This window comes from Monopterus albus, unplaced genomic scaffold, assembly GCF_001952655.1.
Source record: "Monopterus albus unplaced genomic scaffold, M_albus_1.0 scaffold4.1, whole genome shotgun sequence".
In the NCBI taxonomy this organism is placed as follows: domain Eukaryota; kingdom Metazoa; phylum Chordata; class Actinopteri; order Synbranchiformes; family Synbranchidae; genus Monopterus; species Monopterus albus.
The window spans coordinates 417,552-441,562 of NW_018127884.1; the positions used below are offsets into that span (position 1 = coordinate 417,552).

Here is a 24,011-nt window from a genome sequence, read left to right on the forward strand (position 1 = left end):
GATGTATCATGCATCAAACAAAAGAAAGTGCTAACAGGTTTTAAAATTTTAGACTAAGTCAGAGGTTTTATTTGTCTGGAGCTGTTTGACAGTGACACGTAGGAGCACCACAGAGCAGCCGATTTTCAGACAGTCATTTCAAAAGTAAAACATGCACTGAGATCAGTAATTATGAATAAAACAGTATCAAAAACAAGTTGAGCAGTGACATACACAGCTCTCCACACTGTTTCCAGTTGACCTACTGTCATTGTTGTTTGTCATGTCATGCTTTGGGCTGTGAGAAGAAAACAATGCAGCAAAAATATACAACTGTTGTTGCACAAAAATCACCAGAAACATTCTGGGACAAGGAAACATACAGACACTTGCTGAACAAGGTCCATGTCCGCCCTCTTGTGGCATAACAAAAGACACTTCACTTAAGATTTTTTTTTTTTTTTAGCAGTAATGGGCTTAGGATACAGAAGAAAGAGACGAATGCTTGTGATTAGATTACTGAATAACCAATGGACTACAAGCAATGCGGCTTTTACGTTTTGTCACTGTGGGGTCATTTTGATGTAGTTCTGGGTCATTTACTTTTCTTTACAGCTGTTCTGTTTTTTCGTATTATGTTCCTTTGTGCAACTAAGTGGAAGAAGAAATACTCAGATTCTTTACTTAGGTAAATGTAGCAATACCACAGTGTAAAAATTCTGTTACAAGTAAAAGTCCTGCATAAAAATGTTATTTAAGTGAAAGTACAAAAGTATTAGCATCAAAATATACTTAAAGTAGGCTATCAAGGCTGCTGCAAAAGAACTACTGACTGTACACGGTTTTGAGTCACAGCTTATTGGCTGTACCGTTTAGATTTATCCTAATTACGTTAATCAAGTTCTTATTCTATTCTATTTTTAATTCTACCTTGTTCTACTTTAGTTCCTAAATGTTATGGCACCCAGTACTAGGTGAGAGAGAAACAGTATTTCGATTTTTGTATGTCCTGCACATATGGTGAATTGACAATAAAATCCTTGAACCTTGAAGAGTAACGCAGAACAGCTACATGAATGTATATTATTAGATTATAATTATTGATGCATTATTGTGCACATTATATTTAGTATTGCAGCTGGTAAAGTTAGAGCTATTTTAGGTATATGCTTATAATTTGAATGACTTTACATACAGCTGAGTAGCTTTTTAATTTCCCACTGGGAATCAACAAAGTCTTATGGTTATAGTGTATGTTGTTATGGTTATAGTGTTGTATTATTAATCTGATTATGAAAAGTAACAAAAAATGTAGTGGAATAAAAAAAAAGTACAATATTTGACTCTGAAATGTAGTGAAGTCCAAATATGAAGTAGCAGAAAATGCTGAAGTAAAGTAGAGATACCTCATGGTTGTAGCCTACTAAGTACAGTAGGCTACTTGAGTAAATGTACTTAATTACTTTCCTCCACTGTTACTTTAGGTTTTGTGTCTCTTTGTGGTCATTTTGTGTTTGTCCCCTGTAGTTTTGCATTTCTTTGTAGCCGTTTGACTGACTTTTTAATAAGAAATGTCTCTTCTAAAGTATGCGGTTCGTTCAGTAATCCATCCATGCGCGCAGACGCCGCTTGACCGACATGAAAATGCGCATTTTCTGCGGCGCGTGGTTCTTTTGGGTGCGTTTGTGTATCCGGGGCGGGCCGACGTCAGCATGCGGAGCGGATGATGATGATGAAGCATTGAAAAGTGTGCAGGCTTGTGTCAGATCCCGCCCTATTGTTCCGCGGTGCGCGCAAGGTAAGCTGTGTGATACCTGAGCAAAACCACACCTGACGTCCAGACACACCGTCGACTGACACTGACTGAGAGCATGGCGTCCTTGGAGCTTGGTAAGAGGGTTTTCTTGTAGAGTTCATTAATTCCCCGTCTTTTTGAAAAAAGTTTTCTGCTAGTTCCCTGGCTAACATTAGCCGACGCCGTCAGCTTTACCTCGCTAAAACACACGTTTACTTCTCTTTTGTGCCTGTAAAAGCCAGTGAAGATGCTTAAGTTTCCTCCGTGTCTGTCTTCGCAGCACTTTTAAGTGTCTCAGACAAAAGCGGACTGCTGGACTTCGCCAAGAGGCTGATAGATGTTGGCTTGTCTCTGGTGGCCTCAGGTGGCACTGCCAAAGCCCTGCGCGATGCGGGACTGGCTGTCAGGTGGGTGTCAGCGGGCCTGAGTTACAATACAAGTTCAACTTTAGACAGTTTGTGCTCCTCACGCTCATTAGTAGCTGTGTCTCTGCTTTGTGCCAGGGATGTGTCTGAGCTGACAGGACACCCAGAGATGCTGGGAGGCAGAGTGAAGACCCTGCACCCTGCTGTCCACGGAGGCATCCTGGCCAGGAAAACCCCCGCTGACACCGCAGACATGGAGAAGCTGGGCTACAGCCTTGTCAGGTGAGAGAAGCAGATTACTGGAACAAAATCTAAAACATGTTAACACACAAACTCATGTTGAAACATGTTGTGCAATACTGTCTGTATTTACTTACAATAGAGAGGGGGAAACTAAACTAAAAGTAACCAAAGTACATGCAGAGCTGTGGCCTTCAGGCAGATCACAAGCTGGGGATCACATGTAGTTCATTTAGTAGCAGGTTAACTAGAAAACCTCTGTTGGCTCGTCCTGTGACTCCCTTTTGTTTAGACTTAGGAGAATGTGATAAGACACAGATTTCAGTGTTGTCACTGGAGAACTAAACAACATGCATTTGATTTTCATTTGATCCAAGAATCAGTTTGTTTCATTATTTTAAAGTTTTGGGTGCATGTAATAAAAAGGTAGCGCTTGAATGAGTCAACAGGGAAGAATGCACTTTTACCTAAAGCTGGTCTACAATTGAAATTTTCACTTGCTTTCAAGGTTAAAAAATGTTTCATTATTTTTCAGTCACACTGAATATTTTCATGCTTCAGCAGTTAGAATTAAAGGAGACATGAGTTTTATTATCAAGACATTTGCTAGAGCTGTGATGTCAGAGGATGTACACAAAGAGTGTTAATTTTGTGCTGTTTGCCTGTTTGCAGGCAAAAGAGGGGGTTGGAGGGCTATGAGTGTCATATACTGTATATAAAAAGAAGGGTGACAAATGAAAGGGGGAAAAAGCAGAATATAGTGTCTCAGTAAGGTCATTCAGTGCACCTTCCAAAAGATATTCCCAAATGTGGCCTTTAGAGAAGTATAAACAACATGGTTTGTTTGCTCTTTTCAAGAGTGGTGGTGTGCAACCTCTACCCATTTGTGAAGACTGTCTCTAACCCGAGTGTTAAAGTGGAGGATGCTGTAGAACAGATTGATATTGGTAAGTCGAATTGGAGCTTTAGACATGAAAAAGGATGATAATGCGAATAAATGTATTATAATATGTGGTTGCATTAGAAGGTACCGGGTGGGTTTTGTCTGTAGAATCATGGTCATGTTTATTGGCCACATCCGTTTAAATACACAAGGAAATGGACTCCAGAACAGAGATCCTCAGTGTGCTTTTATAAGCAACAAGAAAATGTGACAATGTGTGCATCTAAAATAGGAAAGACAATAGGAGGAAAATGTAGAAATATATACACACACACATACAGTTGAGCTTTCAGGTTGTTATGTACAGTAGTTGTATTTAGTTTTTTAAAGCGCTTTTTCTTCCCAGGTGGTGTAACTCTGCTGAGAGCAGCAGCTAAGAATCATGCTCGAGTCACTATTGTGTGTGACCCTGCTGACTATTCACTGGTTGCCAAGGAGATGGAGAGTTCAGAAGATAAAGACACGACTCTGGAAACTCGCCGGACTCTGGCCCTTAAGGTAAGTTTGTTTACTCCACATTCAACTTGCAAGTATGTGAACTGAATTTGTACTTGCACTCTGAATTGCATGTATCGTCTTACTCAAGTGTATTTTGTGTTCTTTTGCTTTTCAGGCCTTCACACACACAGCACAGTATGATGAGGCCATATCGGACTACTTTCGTGGACAGTACAGCCGTGGCATTTCCCAGCTGCCTCTGCGTTATGGCATGAACCCCCACCAAGCCCCCGCCCAGCTCTACACCCTACGCTCAGCCCTCCCACTCAAAGGTAGATGACTGTCGCAACTGACCTAAATGTGTCAGTGTTGGCTTTATTTAATGATGTGTCTTTAAAAGATTGGTTTAACAGTTTGGAAATGCAGTTACTTGGTTACTGGCAGAGAGTTGGATGAGAAGATTAATGCTGCTCTCACATGGGTCACTTAAATATAAAGTGGCAGCTCTTTAACTTGGCTTTGTGCTGGGACTGGGGACTCTATCCAAAGATTTGAGTAAATCACTTGGTGCCTTTTTATGAAGTAGTTGTTTTTTTTTTGGTTTTATTTATTTATTTTTTACCTCTAGTACTTTTCTTCCTACACACCTGTTGCTTCACAAACATTACTGCTTCTAGGAAACAGCAAAATAAATAAAACTCTGGGAGATGCATTCTTGTGTGAAGTGATGAGATTGAGATACATTAGGCAATCTGAAAGTTGTTTCTGATTTTCATTGAAATGTAGACGGCTACAAATAATCTCTCCTGAAGTGTCATTATTTATAGTGTTTGCTTCTCAGTGATCAACGGCTCCCCTGGGTTCATCAACCTGTGCGATGCTCTGAACGCCTGGCAGCTGGTCAGAGAGTTAAAAAGTGCTCTCGGCATGGCCGCTGCCACCTCCTTCAAACATGTCAGCCCTGCTGGTAAGATGGAAAGAGACGTGCACTAAAGTGTGTCTGTGTGGACTTGAAGATAAATGACTCTTTGCACCTTTCTTCTGAAGGAGCTGCTGTTGGAGTTCCTCTGACTGAGGACGAAGCCAAAGTATGCATGGTGCATGACATGCTGAAGGATCTTACCCCTTTGGCCACAGCCTACGCCAGGGCAAGAGGTCAAACACGATAAATCATATAGCGGATAAAATGGACCACTTCATCTCTTTACAAAGAACTGTACTGACTCTTTCTACGTCCACAGGCTCAGATAGAATGTCTTCTTTTGGAGACTTCATTGCTGTGTCAGATGTGTGTGACGTTCCCACTGCCAAGATTATATCACGAGAGGTGAGGTCGTGCCAAAGAATAAATACAGATTTTCAATAAGTTTTCGTTTTGTTTAACCATGATTTCATTGGATTGCTCTTAGGTGTCGGATGGTATCATTGCTCCCGGTTATGACGAGGAGGCACTGAAGATCCTCTCCAAGAAGAAGAATGGCAACTACTGTGTACTACAGGTGGGAGATGATTATCAGTCATAATGTCTGTATTTAAATAAGGATGATCAGAGTTAAACTTAATATTTTGATTTTCTGTTGTTGAACATGTGCGCCTTTGTCCCAGATGGACCCAGACTATGAGCCTGACGAGGTGGAGGTGAGAGTGTTGTTTGGTCTCTATCTCAAACAAAAGAGGAATGGAGCACTTATCAGTAAGGACTTCTTCAGCAATGTTGTTTCCAAGGGCTCGGTGAGTCACCGTAGTGTCCTTATGTTCATATTGCATTTTGAGCTCATCCTACTTTGTTATTTTAACCCTTTTATGCATGGTGGCCACATTTGTGGGGAGTTTAACTCCATTTTGGGCTAGATCATTATGATAAAGTGCTCCACACCAGTTTGGAGCAGTATCAGTGTTGCTATCAGTATTAGTGTGCACAGGAAACTGTGCTGAACATTTTTGTACTTTGTAAAACTAGATTTAAGAGTAAAATGTAGTCTTTATACCTCAAACTACTGTACGTGTATGTGGACGTCATGCAACAGAGGCCTGGGATTACAAGTCTCATTTGTGTAACCTACTATTATCTATTGCATTTATTCAAAGATGTCTAATGTTATTTTCCTGTTATTAAACACCTTGTATTAAAAATAAATAAACTCTGCTTATATAAAGAACATAACCTAAAAAAAGATGCATTCCTGATTGTTAGCTGTGGCTTTATACCCATTTTTATTCCTTTGTTGCATGGTATCCAAACAAAATTTTGGAGAAAACTCAAATGGATTTCAATTTTAGCAGTTTTGAATAATAAAAATAGAGGTGCTCTGATGGCTGTTTTCTTGGCAGATTCAGATTTTTCTTTTTAAGAACTGTAATTCACAGCATACAGACATTTTTGTAACTTTTCTTTAATGAAAATTTAAAATGTAATAAATAAGGCCTTTTTTTTTTCTCTTTTTTTTTTTTTTGTTCGGGCATGCTGCACATGCTATGGTTTCGGTGCTATTTGTTTGTGCCACTGCGTACATGACATGAAGTGTCATGTCTCTAAATTGACAAATCAGCACAGAATAAGAAATCTTGGAGTGATCTGCTTGTCAACCGGTCAAGGCTGATCACACTGAAAACTGGCTGTTTCTGATTGATCAGCGCACTTCTAAATAAAAACATTGTTAAAAAAAATCTTAATCACTTTTTTCATAATTCGTGCTTAAATATTAGTTTCATTGACAACACTGTCTAAATGACAACTGTTCACCCTTGGATTTGTTTTGTCCTCCAGCTCTCCGAGGAAGCTGTGCGTGACCTCACTGTGGCCACCATCGCCGTAAAGTACACGCAGTCCAACTCTGTCTGCTACGTTAAAGATGGACAGGTAAGAACAGGCAGATAAAAAGGATGAGACAGGAATCTGGATGAGACAAGTTGTCCTTGACTATTTTCTCCCATTTGCGTTTTACAGGTTATTGGCATTGGAGCAGGTCAGCAATCCCGTATTCACTGTACACGGCTGGCAGGCGACAAAGCTGATAACTGGTGGCTGAGGCACCACCCTCGTGTCCTGAACATGAAGTTTCGCAGTGGTGTGAAACGAGCGGAGATGGCCAACGCGATTGACCAGTATGTCAGCAACACCATTGGAGAGGTAAAGGAGTATCAACACTGTTGTTACATTGTATAGAATTGTCCTTCTAAAAAAACATTTTTTTAAAAATCAGCTGTTATACTTTTTCTCACTGGTCTTCAGTGTAATTGCACTTATCTGAAATGCATCCCGAAAGCAACAAACAAGAGACTAAAGTCGGTGGCTACCCTGTTGACTATCAGTGGTCTTTGTCACAGAACATGACACAAACCCTCGACTGATGCTTTGCCAAATTATTTGTCCAGTTTTTTTGTGACACATGAATCAAACTTCACATTTTCTATCAACGAACATAATTGTTGTCAGTGTAGCACATTTAATTATGCTGTGTTCTAGCCAAAATTAAAAAAAAAAAATCTTATCTAACCTCTAGAGGAATTATTAATTATGTACAAACAGTCAGTTCTCAAACAGTCTCAGGTGCATTTGGGATTGAGACATAAATACAATACAATGCACTGTATGACCAGAAGTACATTATTTTTGTGCATTAGATCAACAGATTCAGACAGTGTTTTATAAAATCAATTAAGTAGTGTATTATTTTAAGCATCTATGTATCTGATCATTCCTATCATGTAGCTGGCCTACATGAAACAGAGCTTTAGTCAAGTTAGTTCCTTTGGCTAACTTGGTTACAATGGTTGCCTCAGTACTCACATGCTCCACTGTCTGTACTGTGGTGTCTGATGTTCAGTGCCGTGTCTTAGCACAAAGTAGTCCAAGTTGGCAACTTTAAAAAGAAATGAAAAGTCCTGTATTGTGTGTGTGTGTGTGTGTGTGTGTGTGTTGACAGGGCCCAGACTTGGCAGTTTGGAAGGCCATGTATGAAGAGGTGCCTGAGCCTCTGTCAGAGACGGAGAAGAAGAACTGGATCAGCTTGCTGCAGGCTGTGGCCGTCAGCTCGGACGCCTTCTTCCCCTTCAGAGATAACATAGATCGTGCCAAACGGGTAAATGTCACACACCTTTCACAATAGCGTATGTTCATACTAGGGAGGCACACCCTTAACTGTTTAACCGTTAACAGACAATAAGAAGTCATCTGATTAATACTGTCAGTTAAAGGGGGGGGGGAGGAGGAACTAAACATAAGCTATAGGGCACATGGTGTAAAGCTACTCAGACATGTTGGTCACTAGTCAGGCGCTGTCTTTGCATTCCTGGGACATCGGTACCATTGGACCAGGTATTTTCTACTGTGAGTGTCACAGGAATTGGACCAACCCCACAGCATGTTACTGTTTCTGAACAAAAACCAGTAGGCTGTAAGTTTGTTTTGTTAACCTGTTGGGCGTTTTGATTATTGAGCCAAGAGTGGAGGAGGGGATTTTTGGAGATTTCGGGGTCTGTTTCCATTAGTCTCCCTTCTTAAAGAAGGGCCAGTACACATGGGTACACAGTACCAGCACTTCTGAATTTTACTCTTTGGTGCAATGTCACTTTTGCATCTTGTCTGGACAGCGGACGACTTCAGATGACAGGAGTAGGGGACAGTGACAAAGAGCTCCACCAAAAGAACTGTGCTCCCCCGGAAGCCAAAAAAAATCCCAAGTTTAGGTGGTCCCAAATAATCACCAGCAGTAAATGAGCATTGGTTATCAGGGGGAAGAAAACCAAAACTTTGTGTACATCCCTAGTTTATACTGTATGAACATTGTTGAACGATTTCATGAGAATGACCTACAAACACCTGTTGGTGCCTTGTATCTGTATGTACAAGGATGACAACAGAAAACAGTAACTAGAATTACCACTTTGCGGTTGTATGCCTCCGCCAACAAGTCAAATTCATGGGTATGGGACAGAAATGAAATCACTGACCTTGACCTTTGACCACCAAAATCTACACAGGTCATCTTTGAGTCCAAGGGGACATTTGTGCCAAATTTTAAGAAATTCCCTGAAGGCGTCTCCTGACATATTGAGCTCACAACAATGGCCTGAAAACATAATGCCTACAGCTGTGGCTGTCACCGGTACTGAAGCATTAAAAACTGTGCACTGACGTGTTTCCCAACTATCTCTACTAACGTTTCTCCCTCTGTTTGTGTGTGTGTAGAGTGGTGTTCAGTACATCGCAGCTCCGGGAGGCTCTGCTGCCGACGAGGTCGTTATTAATGCCTGTAACGAACAGGGCATCACTCTGGTGCACACGAGCCTGCGGCTCTTCCACCACTGAGAACCTCGGCGTGTTTCCAGGTGCTGTTGAACTCAGCTCAGTTTTGTATCCTTAGACATCTTTGTCTAACATTGCTGTCACTCAAAACATTCCTACCCTCCAGTGTGCAGCTCATAAATGCAATGTTTTGTAATGCACTTGTGAGCTTAACATTAGAGTGATACTGTAACTGTTTAATGTCCTTTGTTGGCCAGTGTGAAATAAACTGTAAATTACAGTTCCTCAGTATTTTGTGTTTTGTTTTTAGCCACATTAGCGGTGTGACTTTATCCTCCTGATTTTGGGAATTCAGTGAAATATTACTGAATTCACTTCTTGATCATTTTCTGTTTGCTGTGAGCAGTCATTCTTCTTTAATCACTTTGTTGATGCCCTGACTTTTAGCTAACACCATCAGGTCATTACTCCAGTTCCTCTGCTGTACCTGGTTTTTAGTGCTGCTTAACAAATGCTAGCATGTTAACACACCTCAGACCGTGAACATCACGGTTGGTGCCCCACTCTCTGCCCTCTGGGCATGGTAAGTCGTCTTTGAGCTTTTCTTATACACATACAAAGAAAACTTGAAGCTACATCATTAAACCTCTTTACAAAAACAAGTAAATTTAACCTTGTGGTTAGATTTCAGGATCTCTCCAGCTTTATTAAAATAAGGGACTTTTTTGTCAAAGGTAGAAACAACTTTGGTACAGACAACAATGTACAAAAATAGTTCAAATTCTGACCTCCCAGTTCAAACATTCACACTGAGACTAAAGAGATAAATTAGAAAAGACATTAGAATTCAGAATGTGTCCATCAATACAGTGTGACCCCTCAGTAACAAAAGGAGGGCTACAGAAAATAGAAGCACATTTTCAACAATACTGTTAACTACATAGACATTCTTTAACACAGTGCTTACTTTCTGACAGTTTCTGCTCTTTGATTAGGAAATGTTTCTCAATATTTAATGGGGAAACAAATGCCACTTTGACAAATATGCTAGACAAAAGAAAACTGCACTGGCAAGAGTCTTCATTTTCCAACAGAGAAGGAATTTAGAAATTTAACAGTGAAAAGACTAGAAAATGATTAGGCAGCAGGGCAGTGTAACTAAAACATGTCAGAAAGTGATAAGGCAGTTAGTTCAGTCACAGACAGCGGGGCTTCTACGGGGCGAGAGTGCAGCAATTGGCTGGACAATGAGGGAGCAAAGCAGATGTCAGACAGCTGCTCCTTTTATTCCCGTGGAGCGTGTGCATCAGCAAGCAGGTCGGGTCGGAGGCACTCGATGGGGCAATGGACATTCTGGAGGAACATTTGAAGAGAGAGGATTACATTCCTAGGTTCAAACAATCCCGTGTTCCCATTAGATCTGATCACACACTCTTTATGAAATTTTATATGTATACAAGAGGGATGGGATATTCAATGGTAACTAATCGAAGATCACGGATCCCCCATTGTCATGAGCTCATGTTGTTACTTTACCTAGAGTACCAATATTTCGCTGCAGTGTAAAGAGCATTGCCAGGTTTATGGCTTTATATCGCTACCGGCACGGCTTTAGTCTTAGGAACAACACTATTTTCCAGTTGCTCTTTGTTTTTAAAGACAAAACTGTAGTCGAATGAAATTTGCCTTTACTCACAATTTAATGTTGGTCAGTTTGATTCCTGGATTATTTTATTTATCTGTGCCATAAACCTCCATTGATGTACAAAAGCAAATTAGGGAAATAAACTGCTGCACTTTTGATTGACATGTTTATACATTAAAAAAGATCCTGATATATTTTTAAAATGATGTTCCAATCAGCCATAACATTTTACAGCATCTGAAGTAAGCAAGACTCAAGTGGCCATGCACAAAACCTCTGTATATTAATAGATATTAGGGTCTGGTTGTTCATAACAAGGAAAGACACTGACTGGCCATTTTTATTAGGTACACCTGTACAATTGTATGTAATACTTCTGCCTTAACATCTGTGTTTATGAAGCTCAAAATATTTGTTTTTGGTGAAGTTGTCAAATGTATACATTCAATTATATGTTTGTTATTGAGGTCATAGTTAAAGATGGTGTACTAGACTACATTATATTTAGAGGTATCTATAGTTTTGTCCTCCACAGCTATACACATGAAAGGGTCAAGATATTAGGAACACCTCTGAATATAATGTAGTCCAGTACAACACCAGTTTTATCTATGACCTCAGTAATACACGTATAATTGACTTGTACATTTATGATTTTACCAAAAACTTTTGAGCTTCATAAACAGATGTTAAGGTGAAAGTGTTGCATTGAAGTACATACAGGTGAACCTAATAACGTGTCTGGTGAGTGTAGGTCAACCAGTGCAGCAGTGTCTCTCCCTGATGTGGTTTTGTTTCTGAACATCAAGAGGTCTAATGCACAGACGAACAAATACATTAATCAGGAGTAGAGGCAAGTTATTGCTGGTTTTAGTCTCTGTACGGGGAGTACTTGAAAATGCTGTTAATGCAGAAAGTTACCAGCCCTAATCTTTAATCAAAAACAAACAGCCAAAAACATGTATCTAAAAGGCCTACAAACAGTATAAAACAAATCCAGTTGTAATTTATAAATACAATTTTATTAATTCAACTCACCAATTTGCGTAGTGTGTTGTCTCCATATCTAACCGTGTGCAACAGACTGGCATCGACATCAGCACCTGGTCTGCGGCAGTTCTCGCATCGCCAGCCCTGATGAGATGAGTGTAATCATATACCTAAATGGCTTTGTTTCACTCAGAATGACCACAAGACAGCTTAACTTTCACGCTGAACATCAAACCTAAACCTAGGGAGGCTCATGTACCATACCTGTTGTCCTCCAAAGCACGTGCAGGTGCAGATGGCGCCTAGGTACTCCTTCTCCCACCGGTTTCCCACCTGGTATGTTTTGCCATCATCATAGCACATTGATTCATCTGTGCGGGTATAAATGCACATCAGCTGCAATTCATCCACACTATTCTGGGACAATCACAGAGCATTTCAGTGAGTAGTAAGAGCCCTTACGTGGTTGACATTTGAACTCTCCTCTGCCATTTCCCAAGCAAGTACAGCTCATTAAGTGACCATTCTCTGCACGGCGGTCCCACTTCTCTCCAATGCGATAGTTGTTGCCATTGTCATGGCACCATTCTAATCATGGACAAAATAACAGTAAGTGAAATATGCTGAAATTGTAAATATGCTTATGTACTCGAGGGCAAAATATAAAAAAAAAAAACCGACATACTAGATGAATCACATCTGAAGTGACCACTGCCCAGGCCCAGGCACCTGCACCACAGCTTGAAACCTGTCTCGGACATCCGCTCCCATTCAGCACCGACATCATGGTAGGTTGCCGTGAAGGCATCGTAACACGAGTCCTTATCAGAAGGTGCTCCCTCTGGGGGAATGTGAGATGCTAGTTAATTGAAGATAAACCATTAGCCAAAATAACAGCTGTCCCTTTTTGAATAGTATTATAGAAATATTGTTTTGAAATGTTCACTATACTAAATTAATGAAGATTACATGTAAACATGGAGAAGGTTCTGCAGTTGCATTAACCAGGGAACATTAGGAATAAGAGTCTGCTGCTAATGTAAAAAAAAAGCCCTGATTTTCTCTGCCACCATGCTAAATAAAGACCCTGTCCAATTTGAGCATTTTAAAATATCTACTAAACTATAGGATCTGGTCTGAGACTAGTAGAGGGACCTGCTGCTTCCTTTAACTGCCAGCAGGAAATAAAAAAAAAAAAGTACCTAACAAATGTGGAGGTTTAAGTCCACTTCAGATACATAACACTGGGTAATTAGTAGGAGTCTGGCGTAGTTTGGCCTAGCTTAGACACAGCAGATGCCCTGGAATGTTTACCTGTGGTCCCAGCAGTGATGACCTGCTCCAGAACCTTGTGTCTGAGCATTCCCAAAACAGCCTCCACGATCACGTTGTAGTTCGCTCCGGGGGTGAGCCCTATCAGGGTAGCAGTGGTGGCTGTGCCTGGTAGGCTTACCTGGATGAAAAGAGAGAGATTAGGTTACAATTACATTCACACTGCATAATGTGCTTGGTTGGAAACCTTTGCATTGTTTTCTCACCTGGAACATCTTCTCATTTAAGTGTGTGAGAGGTTGGCAGGAAACTAGGTAGGAGGTGCTCTGACTGTAAGGCTTCCAGAAGAGGGTGGTGTGAGTTTGAGCCTCCTGGGGCACCCCCGTCTCGTTACTAACCGTAGAGCCGATGGGTACGTTGAGCTTCACAACAGGCTTTCTGTGACCGTCTGCATCAGGAAGGGGCACAAAGACCAGGGGCTCACGAACTTGCCCATAGGGAGACTGTGGGTTGCCACCATGACCATTGTATCTGTTGTCTCCATTGTTGTTGTTGTACTCTGTGTACTCCACATGTTGGCTATGACCACCAAGCCCATCCTCACGATTGGTGCCCACTACTTGGACCCTGTTATCCAAGTCAGTTTCAGGCACATCGAGCTTGTCATCAACAACTCCAGGGTGGTGGGGCAGAGGCAAGGGAAAAAAGGAGTCTGGTTCTGGCCGGGAGAGACGTGTTTAGGGAAGCAAGCAGGTTAGATGAGGGGGAGGTAAAGCAGAGCTGCTCTAACATACCTCAGCCAACAGGAGGTGACAGATCAGTAGCATTGTTGGGGTACTACTTCATGGCAAAGTGTGTTATAATGCAATATTACAAACACACAAGAAACACCTTGAATGGCTTTTCTAAAGGCATTCAAAATAAAAATAAAAAAGGTATTAATGTTTTAGGAGCCTACAGCTTATAGACTGCACATCTTATCTCAAGGCCTTAGAGCTGTTACAGCAAAATATTTAGTCCAGCTGAGCAGAATAGAGCTGCCATTCAACTCCTTACATTGTATGTTTACCCATAACACATTTGAAATATGGTACCTTTTTTGCATCACATGAATGCACCAATTTCACCATTACATTTGTCACAATATAGAGCAAGTCTCAAAATACTCACGAGTCCTGATCCTGCCCACCAGAGGAGTGCTCTTCTGTTGGTTCTGGATCGCAATGATCTTGATGATGTACTCTGTGGCTGGTCTCAGGTCTGAAGAGAATAATTATGAAGTGGAATCAGTAGGTTATGCTTGAGTTGTGATTACAAGTAAGAGAAAAAGAGAACCAGTTGGGCCAGTGTGACGCTTTGGAATTTTCAGATGTCTATAACCTTTTCACTCAAAATGGAAATTAAATGAGCTGCAGCCAAATACTTTCAGTGTCAATACTGCTTGTAGTGTAATGAGGCCAATTGACAAACACGTACCAGGTATTTTGGCGTAGTTTTGGCCAGCATGGGGTCGTGGGGTGAGCTCCCGTGGTGCTTTTCCTGATTCCTCATAGGTGATGTAGTACCCTGTGATGTGTGTGGCAGGTGGCTGCCAGGTGAAGGAGATGGAGGTCGGGGTCAAAGATGTGTACTGGAGATTGGTGGGAGCCTGGACCACTGGTTGAGCTATGAAGAAAAATATCATGTTAGAGCATCTTGTTTGCTTCCTGTCTGCATTGTAGGGTTATAGTGGTGATTTGTGTCTAAAACTACAGTAACATTTGTCGTTTGTTTGGTTTTTAAGATCTGACTTAAAAGAGGCGTACACTGATTTAGCTTTTCAGTCAGGCCTGCAATGGATAGTTAAAAAATTCAAAACTAATGCAGCAGAACCAGAAATTTTTGTTTTCTTGTCAAAACCTGGTGCCTGCCCACATTGCAACTCAACAGATGATAACTTATTCGGAGTCAGGTCTGTTATGCTAGTAGCAGCTAATGTAGCCTCAAGCATTTAGCTTCACCAGAGATAATAAGCTTTCAGCCCCAACCCATACTAACAGTGAAACAGAGAGATCAGACAGATCTGAATGGTACCTGTTTGAATGGAGAGAGTAAATGGGGCACTCCTTGTGTTGCCATTCAGAGTGTACAAGCTAACCGAGTACGAGGTGCTGGGTTGCAGTCCTTAGAAAAATAGAAAAAAAAAACAACAACGGTGAAGCAAAACTGAAATATCAAAATCACACTTCCAAAACTTTGATCTGTAAACCATTTCCACCTTTTTATACTGCAGGTCTGTTTAACAGGAAGGTGTGGTGTACCTGTGACAGTGTAGGTGTATGTGTCTCCTGGGATTGTCCTGCTAACAGTGGGGTGCGAGACACCAGAGGGCTTGGCCTCAATGAGGAAACCAGTGATGGGTTCTACTTTGGCACGCCACGTCAGTGTGAAAGAAGTATCCTTCACATCAGAAATTCGCACGCGCCGAGGAGGACCTAGCTCTGCAACAAGGAGGGAAAAAACAGGCATAAGACAGAGCTGTGGATAATAACTGCTGATAACTAGAAATATGTTCATGTATAGTCTAGTTACCTTCCAGTGTTGTAGTTTCTCCCTCCAGTGGTCTGCTGGTGACAGAGTTCTTCAGAGCGTACACACGTATTTGGTATGTGGTTGCCACCTAAAAGCCACAGACATAGAGTTGATATTTATTCAGTGAATGACTATGGATCTATGTAAATACTGGGGCATGAACAATATTTACCATGAGTTCTGGTACAACAACCCTTTTAGTGTCTGGAGCCACATTCATCTCTTTGGGGGGGGCATTGATGTTCTTGGGGGTGACTACTACACGATAGCCTGTCAGGTGTGCACTCGGGGCTCGCCATGACACAGTGAATGCAGCGGGACCAACCTCTGAGATCACCAAGTTGGTTGGAGCAGGGATTACTGAGACAGAGAGATGCAACAAAAACACATTTAGAATTTATAACATACAAAGTAAGTAATGAATGTGTTGATGTTTTTTGTGTGTTCATACCTGTGGCTTGTGTTCCCACCAACGGTGTGCTGGGTGTGCGGCCATGAAGAGCAATGACTGTAACTGTGTACTCTGTCCCAGGGCGAAGGCCTCTCAGCACCACACTGTCCTGGTCACCCCTGGGTGCTGGACGCAATTCCCTCTCACCCTCCTCTGAGCTGGAGTAAAGGACACGGTATGACGTCACTGTGCCGTCTGGACTGTCCCAAGTGATGCGCATGGAGGTGGACTCAATGTCAGAGAAGGTCAGGTCTTTGGGACGATCCATAGCTGCAGGAAAGGAGCATAATTTGTATATCATCTTTCTGGTCATATGTTGTTTTATGGCTTAAAAGTTTTGTTAGCAGGCCTGCTTGCTTCTGTTGTTTTTGTCAGACATTTGCCAGTTCAGCATTCTTCAATCACTGGACTAACCACCCAACCTAATGGTCATGCATCACCTCGTACAACAATGTATCTCTATGATCTCCCCTTTCATCACACCACTCTGCTGTCAAAGTGCTGTTTTTTCTATCAAGTCTTTGTCATGCCCATGTAAAAAGCCGCATACACATGGCTCCAGTAGAAACAAGCCTTTCTTGGACTAAACAGTCAAACTAACCAGTGATAGCATTCTCCACCACAGGGGAAGAGGGTTGTCCATCTCTGCCCAGGGTGTAGACACTCACAACATACTCAACAGTAGGCATCAGTCCTGTAAACGTCACCTCTGTCTGATCTGTAACAGAAGAGCAGAAAAAGAGCCAATGAGAAGACACTGTACTAGCAAAATAAAATAAATATGGCAGCCTGGTTACAGCTTCTTTTTTTTTATCCTGTCTTACCAGGGCCCACCACCTCAGAGTAGGAGGGTCCCAGGCCATTCTTGGGGATGCTTGTTATTCTGTAGCCTCTGACTGGTCCTTGAGCAGGAGACCATCGCACTGTGATGGCATTGTCATCCACATCAGTCAATCTCATGTCAGTAGGGGGCTCGAGATCTAAAGGAGGGATGGCCGCACAATGAACACAAGATTTCGTTTAACCCCTCAGCAATCAGATCCTTTTCAGGAACTAGTTTTCTTTTCACATTGCCGTACCAGTTTTGTGTGTGATGGAGATTGCCGAGCTGGAGGCAGGGCTGTCTCCTCGTCCAGTAACAGCACTGACAGTGATGGTATATTCAGTGTCGGGCTTCAAACCGTGAATGGTGGCGGTGGTCTGAGAGCCTGGGATTGAGACCTCTTGAGTCTCACCACCTACAAAGAGAGAGGCAAGAAGGGCCAAGCGTTAAAACTCAGAATAATGGCTGAGATTGAGAGGAAACTATGAGTTACAACACATGTACAAACCTGTCCCTCTGGATGTGATCTTGTAGTTCTTCACTGTGACAGAGGGGGCATCCCAGCGAATGGTGATGCTGGTGGGAGTGGATGATATTACCTCCAAATCAGTGGGAACATCAGAGACTGGAAAATATAACAACAGGGGAGGGGAAATGGGAGGAAAGGCATGCATTAGAATAAAAATTGCTATAAAAACATAATAATTATGATCACGATCCAGCTGAGAGATGTCACTTAGAAGAGAATACAGGAAGCTCATTGTAGAAGCCTGTACAGAAACTCACTGGTGGCCTGTGTGCCAGTCAGAGGCTGACTCTCATGACTGTTGCTGACAGCATACACATTTATCAGGTACTCTGTCTCTGGTGTCAGTCCAGTCAAAGTGAAGTGGTTCCTGGTTGGGGGCAGCCTCTCATCCTTGGCCCTCCCGCCACTCGTCTTCTGATAGCGGATGCGGTAGCTGGTAAAAGTAGCAGTTGGAGCCACCCAGTGAACAGTGAAGGAGTTGGTCCGAATGTCAGAGAAGTCCAAGCCAGTGGGAGAGTCCAGAGCTACAGGCAAAGATTATGGAGATTTAGAGAAATTGTAAATTACATACAATGATAATGGAAATGTAGAAGAAAAAAAAGGCAATACTAATGATCCATTCTAACAATCTGTGGATTGTTGACTTTTGACTTTTTTGTACTGGTGTCATATTTCACTGGCTCCTAAACCCTTTAAAACTATGGCAATATTTTTATAAGAGATTATTAAGGGACTACCAAAATAAATGCCAAAGTATGTGACGTGTGAACTACGGTAACATTAAGTCAAATATACAGTCTAAAATGTACAGTACATACAGTATAAGCCTACTTTTAAATATCAGGAATAAAATTACCTTTTTTCGCTGCACCACATTTGGGCATTTTCTGTGAAAGCTACATCTCAATGGAATTCCCTACCAGATGACAGAGTTGCAACTCTTTTAGAAGTTTTAAGGCTAAACTGAAAAATGTGCTAAAGGACAGTCATTCATGAAACCACTGATTGAGTTTTTTGGGGGGGGGCGTCTGTTTTGTTTCTGAATATGTTGATATATTATGTGTTGTTTAGTTTGTTTTGTCTTCTATTAGTTTTGTTTGATTATTGTGATTGTTTTTGATTATAACCTACCAAGAGACTGCAGATGAAATGTAGCTTTAGGCAAATATAAATATTGTTTATTAAAATAAACTAGCAACAAAAATTATTTTTTAAAGCTTTTATACATTTTATTCTCTTCAAAAGCAAAATTATATGTAAAGTATATGTTGCCTCATTTTTTAATTCAACATGTCCAATAAAAGATATGATAATAAAAATCTTGCAGCACCCTTCCACTGTGGAAACTACTGTCATACTCACTTGTCCTCTGAGTCCCTGTGGCTGGTTCACTTTCTCGTTCACCGTACACACACACAACACTGATATGATACTCGGTGTTCGGCAGCAGGTCTGTGCAGAAATTTGATACGTGTACAGTTACAATGCGTTGACATGGAGCAATACTAAGAGAAATATTAACTTTGCCTTTAAAGCCAACATTTTGTAAGGTACACTTAGACAATTTTTATGTTGTCTTACTCTGCAGCAGGAAAGTGTTGGTGGCTCCACCAACATTAACCTCCTTAATGTCATCATCGGTGGCTACAGGGTGGTAACGGATGACAAACCGCGAGATGTCGCTTGGTGTGGCAACGTGGGGGACTGTCCACATCACCCTAATATGATCAGGACCCACCCCTCCAAACTGCAGGTTGGTGGGAGCTGGAATGACTGAAAGAAAAGGGGGTTCAACATTATAGCTAACACAGAACAAAATAACAAAAACATCACTGATGTCATGATTTTCTAACATTCTTCTGTGTTCATTAATTCTATGAGATCAAAACCCAAGCCCCTCCCACTGAAGGAGTGAAAGAGTTAAATCACCAGCTTGTGTTTGCTTTGTGTATGTTGTCGGCTTGCTTTCTCCCTCTTCTGTAACAGTGATGATACTGATGTCATAGTCCACGCCTGGTTCCAAACCATGAATCGTGTAATAACCAGTAGATGCTTCCACAAGATCTTGAAAAATTGGCAAGCTCTCGCCTGATGCTACTACCGTTATCCGGTAACCAGTAATGGTAGTATAGTTCATAGGGATCCAGCGCAGCCTCATGGTGGTGTCAGTAATGTAGTCAAAGTCAATGTGACTTGGTGTGGGAATTTCTGAAAGGGTTAGGCCAGTTGCAAAGCGCAAGCACAATTAGACAAATAGATTTCAAAGCCATAATAATTACATTGGTTATATCAAAAACATAAATAAAGCATGCTAGACAGTGATCATTACAAATGATTGAATATACAGAGCTGAATTTATAATTAAAGCAGTGATTATATTAATGCTACTGTTTTGAGCATGCTACAAATACTATATTATTTCAACATTTCAATTAATAAACAGTCTCCATGCAAGGTAGGTTAGCCACCGATCATACAGTATTATTAATTATCCATTAATGCAGCTTTAAACAAAAAAGACTGGCATTCCAGCTTTGCTTTTTTAAAAGAAAACTTTGTTAATTTTAAAAACAATGTATTGTGCTTGTAGTATGTATGTTACAGCATGAAGAGGGTGGAGATAATGACAGGAAATGAAAATGACTGAAGTTTGACTTGGACCCAGATTATAATGGAAAATGCATCTCTGCCTCTTCATTTAACAGATAATGGTATTTTTATGTGAACGCCTACCTGGCGTGACAACAGTGGATACAGGGACACTTTCCACATGCCCCTTAGTAGTGAAGACACTGATGTTGTACTCCATTCCCAGATTCAGGTTCTCTAGGACGCAGGAGGTTTGATCAGGTCGGACAAACTCTTCCAGGGAGTTTCCTCGTTGACCATTAGTTGGCGCGCTTGTCACCCTGTAGCCTGAAATGTCTGCAAGTGGGAAAGAAGGGAATGATAAATGGAGGAGAGAGAGTATAAAGTCTAGAGGTTTTTGCGACATACGTATGAATCACTACGAGAAATGAAAAGGAAATACCGCAAAGAGAGACTTGTCCAGGTGAAAAAAAAAAAAAAAGCCAAGGTCTAGACTTGGCATGATTCAATGGACTGTCAGTGTGTGAGAAGCACAGTCAATATTTACCTGGTGTTTTGGATGCTACCCAGTGGACAGTGAGATCTCCTGTGTTGGGGTTGGACTCCACTCTGAGGTCAGTGGGAGGTAACAGGGCTGCAAGGAAAGAAAAATTTGATTTGATGCAGCAGTAACTTCTTACACCAACTCATGGCAACTAGTTTGAACAGTGCTATGTGATCCCACAGAAGTATTAAATCAATGTAGTGATAAGTTATACAACTGTTTATATAGAGGCTTTTGTTCAGCTGCCTTTAAAAAGTTTAAAGTTAAACTCAGATACGCACAAGTGACAACACTGCGAGTGATCGGGTTTCCACGGTTGCGTCCATTAAAGATGGGCTGAACACTATAGGTGTACTGAGTTCCAGGAATCAGACCGGCAATGTAAATACGACCAGAGTCAGAGGTCTCTTCTCTAGGCGACTCGCCTTCCTCGCTGGGGAGCACAGACAGCTGGGGAGTAGGAGGAAGATGTGTAGAGATTAGAAACTTAGAAATTCTCTGTGGGTTTGTGACTACAAGTAACCCCTTTCACATTAGATATAGTGATTTGATTATTGATAGTATAAAAATATTCATTAGGGCAACTTAGAGAAGGTTTCTACCTTGTAGCTGAACCTGCGGACGGGTATCCAGGTGATGATGATAGAGGTATCAGTGACCTCAGTGCTGAAAGCAGGAGCATTTCCCATCTGGGGGGCTAGGGGGAATACAGTATGACAAAAATTCATTTTTCAGTTAAATTCATTTTAACAAATTTGTTCTACTCTCTGCTGATGTTCTGTTCCCCATAATACTGACCAGTAGTAAAATATGTAGTGACACCCTCACTGAGCTCACTGTCCAGCTCCGAGTGCAGGGTGGCAATGTACTGGGTGTCTGGACGCAGATTCCTCAGCGGATACTGGGTGACTCTGCCTGGAATCCTCTTCTCAACAGGGGTGGTGCCTCCAGTGCTCAGGAAGAGACGGTAGCCAGTGACGACGGCACGGGGAGCCTCCCATATGACCAATGCACTAGTGGGGCTGATATCAGTGAACTGCACATTGGTTGGTGAATCAGGTTCTGGAGGAGTTAGAGAATAAAAGAAGGGAAAAGTTGTAGCTATGTTTGGGTGGAATTTCACCTTTCAATTTGGGCTCCTTTGTCCATGGTGACCTACTGGTAGACTTTTCTCCCACGAGTGGCTCGCTCTCCACTCCACCATTGGTGGCGTAGATGTAGAAGCGGTAGAGTGTGCCTGGCTGCAAGCGGGTGATATCGGCATATGCGTTGGGTGAGACAGGCAGCTGCAGGAGCCTTGTCTCTGTGCCGTCAGGACCAATAGGGGAATAGGACACCCTGTAACCAGTCACCTCACTGGGTGGACCGGTCCAAGTGATGGTGATCTTTACATCTGAAACCTCATAGAACTGTAAGTCTGTGGGTGATGGGACCTCCTCTGTGGACAGGAAGTGGTAGATTGACAGAGGATATAGTCAGAATAAGACTTAAAAATACCCTCTAGAAATGCTATGGAGTAATGGTATCTGTTTAAACATATATACCTGGTAGAGGAGATCCAGCAGTGTTGACCTGTACAAAAACAGGCTCGCTCTCCCGATCCTCCTCTACAGCATAAATGCTGATGTTGTAGAGCAGGCCAGGACGAAGATCAACAAGGGTCACTGAGGTCTCCGAATCTGGTAGGGTCAGCTCAGTGCTGCGGCTGCCTTCCACTGAGGGCGTGTACACCACACGGTAACCTGGAAGGCACAAAGATATAATTATTGTACACACAGGCAGAATATAACCAATTTCTAAATCAAAATTTAAATTGCATATACAGTACACGCATACAGAAATTCGTTTCTTACCAGTAATAGGAGCCTGGGGTCTGGACCAGCTGATTTGAATGGAGGTCTCTCCCACCTCATCGACGGCATGCTGAGCAGGGGTGTCAGGAGCTGAAAGGAAAGCAACGGAAATCCTTAATGTCATATTGTGCGCACCAATTTACAAATTTTGCATAATGTTGTGACAAAGAGGAGAAGGAAGCTTCTTTTACCTGTGGTCTGTGAGGTAGTCAGGATAAGAGTTGGCTCTCCCTCATCTGGGAGCTCATAGACGTTGACGTTGTATCTGCGCCCTGGTAGGAGATCAGTGATGGTGACAGAGGTAGCTGTGTGAGGAACATCTGGAGAAACAGACAAAGTTAGTTAGTTAATGTGTATACCAGTATAATTACTTTATATATAGTATGATTTTTCAAACTGTTTATATCACATCATCTATGTGTGGGTCCATTTTGGGTGATGATGCTACTCACTGGATAGGAATGCTTCATGGCAATAGCCATGACTAGCCAAACAGACTTCTCTGGTTATTTTCCAGTAAATTTACTACAACACATTAATCAATATAAATCACATTTAACCAGAGATACAGTAGTCAGAACCTCAACAGGGAAACTACCCAGTTAATCAGTCCATTCAGTTAGGCGTTATGGAGGTTCCAGCGAGATCGTCAACTCTCACCTAGGACTCTTGGCTTCGCCCCCTCCTCACTGAGCTCATACTCCACCCTGAAGCCAGAAATGGTAGAAGAAGCTGATGACCAGGACACAATGAAGCTGTTTGAGGTGATTTCTGTCACCGACTCAGAAGTATCAACCACTGGAAGAGGCTGGGTCGTCTCTCCTTCTGATGTTTCCACTTGAAAGATGAAAGGATGCAATATTCATGAAAATATTTCTTTTGATTTGTGGTACTGAGAGAATGTTATTGCCCAAGTCAACTTACAAGAACCCTGGGTGGTGGTGAATTCAAAGCGTGTGATCTCACGACGTCCAAAGCGCAGGACGCTGATCAGCTGACCCTCATAGGTGACACTTGGACGCAGCCCACTGATGGTGTAGGAGTTGAGGTGACCGGGGATGGTGACCTCCTTCCAGGGCACACGGCTATTTTTCTACCAGAGGGAGTAAAAATAGTGAAAGAAAATGTAAGTGAAGTTTTAATAACAAAGCATAAACTGAAGAATTGGCTTCATCTGTTGATGATAAAAAGCTAAAGCTTAATCTCAACTGTTGTCTGTCTTCAGAGTGAATTCTAAACCTCATGGACAAGAACACTTATAAGTGCTCCAAAAATATCCATCCATCCATTCATCCATTTTCCTCCGCTTATCCGGGACCGGGTCGTGGGGGCAGCAGTCTAAGCAAAGATGCCCAGACTTCCCTCTCTCCAGACACTTCCTCCAGCTCCTCTGGGGGAATGCCAAGGCGTTCCCAGGCCAGCCGAGAGACATAGTCCCTCCAGCGTGTCCTGGGTCTTCCCCCGGGCCTCCTCCCGGTGGGACATGCTCGGAACACCTCTCTAGGAAGGCACCCAGGAGGCATCCAAAACAGATGCCCGAGCCACCTCAGCTGGCTCCTCTTGATGTGGAGGAGAAGCGGTTCTACTCTGAGCTCCTCCTGGGTGACTGAGCTCCTCACCCTATCTCTAAGGGTGCGCCCGGCCGCCCTGCGGAGAAAGCTCATTTCGGCCGCTTGTATCCGGGATCTTGCCCTTTCGGTCATGACCCAAAGCTCATGACCATAGGTGAGAGTCGG

The 24,011-nt window shown here is 42.2% G+C and overlaps 2 protein-coding genes across 5 annotated transcripts in view; one reads left to right on the forward strand and one right to left on the reverse strand.

Annotated features, from left to right (window-relative positions):
* Positions 1–1,700: 1,700 nt before the first annotated feature.
* atic (5-aminoimidazole-4-carboxamide ribonucleotide formyltransferase/IMP cyclohydrolase) lies at positions 1,701–9,293 on the forward strand. Its single transcript, XM_020605112.1, has 15 exons — positions 1,701–1,869; positions 2,055–2,181; positions 2,278–2,421; positions 3,238–3,326; positions 3,669–3,820; positions 3,936–4,092; positions 4,602–4,727; positions 4,808–4,915; positions 5,002–5,087; positions 5,170–5,259; positions 5,366–5,491; positions 6,528–6,620; positions 6,708–6,890; positions 7,687–7,842; positions 8,952–9,293. Exons 1-15 carry the CDS (start codon positions 1,851–1,853, stop codon positions 9,069–9,071), a joined length of 1,776 nt encoding a protein of 591 aa, XP_020460768.1. The 5' UTR covers positions 1,701–1,850; the 3' UTR covers positions 9,072–9,293.
* Positions 9,294–9,689: 396 nt separating this feature from the next.
* Positions 9,690–24,011, reverse strand: part of fn1b (fibronectin 1b) — a 23,355-nt gene continuing 9,033 nt past the window's right edge. Inside the window, exons 14-46 of one of the 4 annotated variants that reach the window (XM_020607203.1) lie at positions 23,200–23,368; positions 22,936–23,112; positions 22,467–22,595; positions 22,276–22,365; positions 21,967–22,164; positions 21,582–21,860; positions 21,221–21,484; positions 21,025–21,119; positions 20,704–20,872; positions 20,426–20,512; positions 20,023–20,214; positions 19,219–19,497; positions 18,871–19,062; positions 18,652–18,741; positions 17,547–17,813; positions 17,269–17,385; positions 17,017–17,175; positions 16,762–16,917; positions 16,539–16,655; positions 15,938–16,207; positions 15,659–15,846; positions 15,487–15,574; positions 15,216–15,395; positions 14,989–15,078; positions 14,392–14,580; positions 14,086–14,175; positions 13,182–13,633; positions 12,958–13,096; positions 12,329–12,484; positions 12,106–12,231; positions 11,908–12,014; positions 11,692–11,787; positions 9,690–10,361 (exon numbers count right to left, since the gene is read on the reverse strand). In XM_020607203.1, coding sequence (XP_020462859.1) covers positions 10,293–10,361; positions 11,692–11,787; positions 11,908–12,014; positions 12,106–12,231; positions 12,329–12,484; positions 12,958–13,096; positions 13,182–13,633; positions 14,086–14,175; positions 14,392–14,580; positions 14,989–15,078; positions 15,216–15,395; positions 15,487–15,574; positions 15,659–15,846; positions 15,938–16,207; positions 16,539–16,655; positions 16,762–16,917; positions 17,017–17,175; positions 17,269–17,385; positions 17,547–17,813; positions 18,652–18,741; positions 18,871–19,062; positions 19,219–19,497; positions 20,023–20,214; positions 20,426–20,512; positions 20,704–20,872; positions 21,025–21,119; positions 21,221–21,484; positions 21,582–21,860; positions 21,967–22,164; positions 22,276–22,365; positions 22,467–22,595; positions 22,936–23,112; positions 23,200–23,368 — 5,466 coding nt within the window. In that variant the 3' untranslated portion in view covers positions 9,690–10,292. Of the gene's footprint in view, positions 10,362–11,691; positions 11,788–11,907; positions 12,015–12,105; positions 12,232–12,328; positions 12,503–12,957; positions 13,097–13,181; positions 13,634–14,085; positions 14,176–14,391; positions 14,581–14,988; positions 15,079–15,215; positions 15,396–15,486; positions 15,575–15,658; positions 15,847–15,937; positions 16,208–16,538; positions 16,656–16,761; positions 16,918–17,016; positions 17,176–17,268; positions 17,386–17,546; positions 17,814–18,651; positions 18,742–18,870; positions 19,063–19,218; positions 19,498–20,022; positions 20,215–20,425; positions 20,513–20,703; positions 20,873–21,024; positions 21,120–21,220; positions 21,485–21,581; positions 21,861–21,966; positions 22,165–22,275; positions 22,366–22,466; positions 22,596–22,935; positions 23,113–23,199; positions 23,369–24,011 lie in introns of all 4 variants that reach the window. The other 3 variants (XM_020607194.1, XM_020607221.1, XM_020607213.1) reach the window with 3 other exon arrangements.

Bases quoted from the DNA above. Each gene is read 5' to 3' on its own strand.
- atic (XM_020605112.1), top strand. The intron at 4,916-5,001 runs GTCAAACACGAT...CTACGTCCACAG, and splicing joins AGCCTACGCCAGGGCAAGAG to GCTCAGATAGAATGTCTTCT. The intron at 7,843-8,951 runs GTAAATGTCACA...GTGTGTGTGTAG, and splicing joins ACATAGATCGTGCCAAACGG to AGTGGTGTTCAGTACATCGC.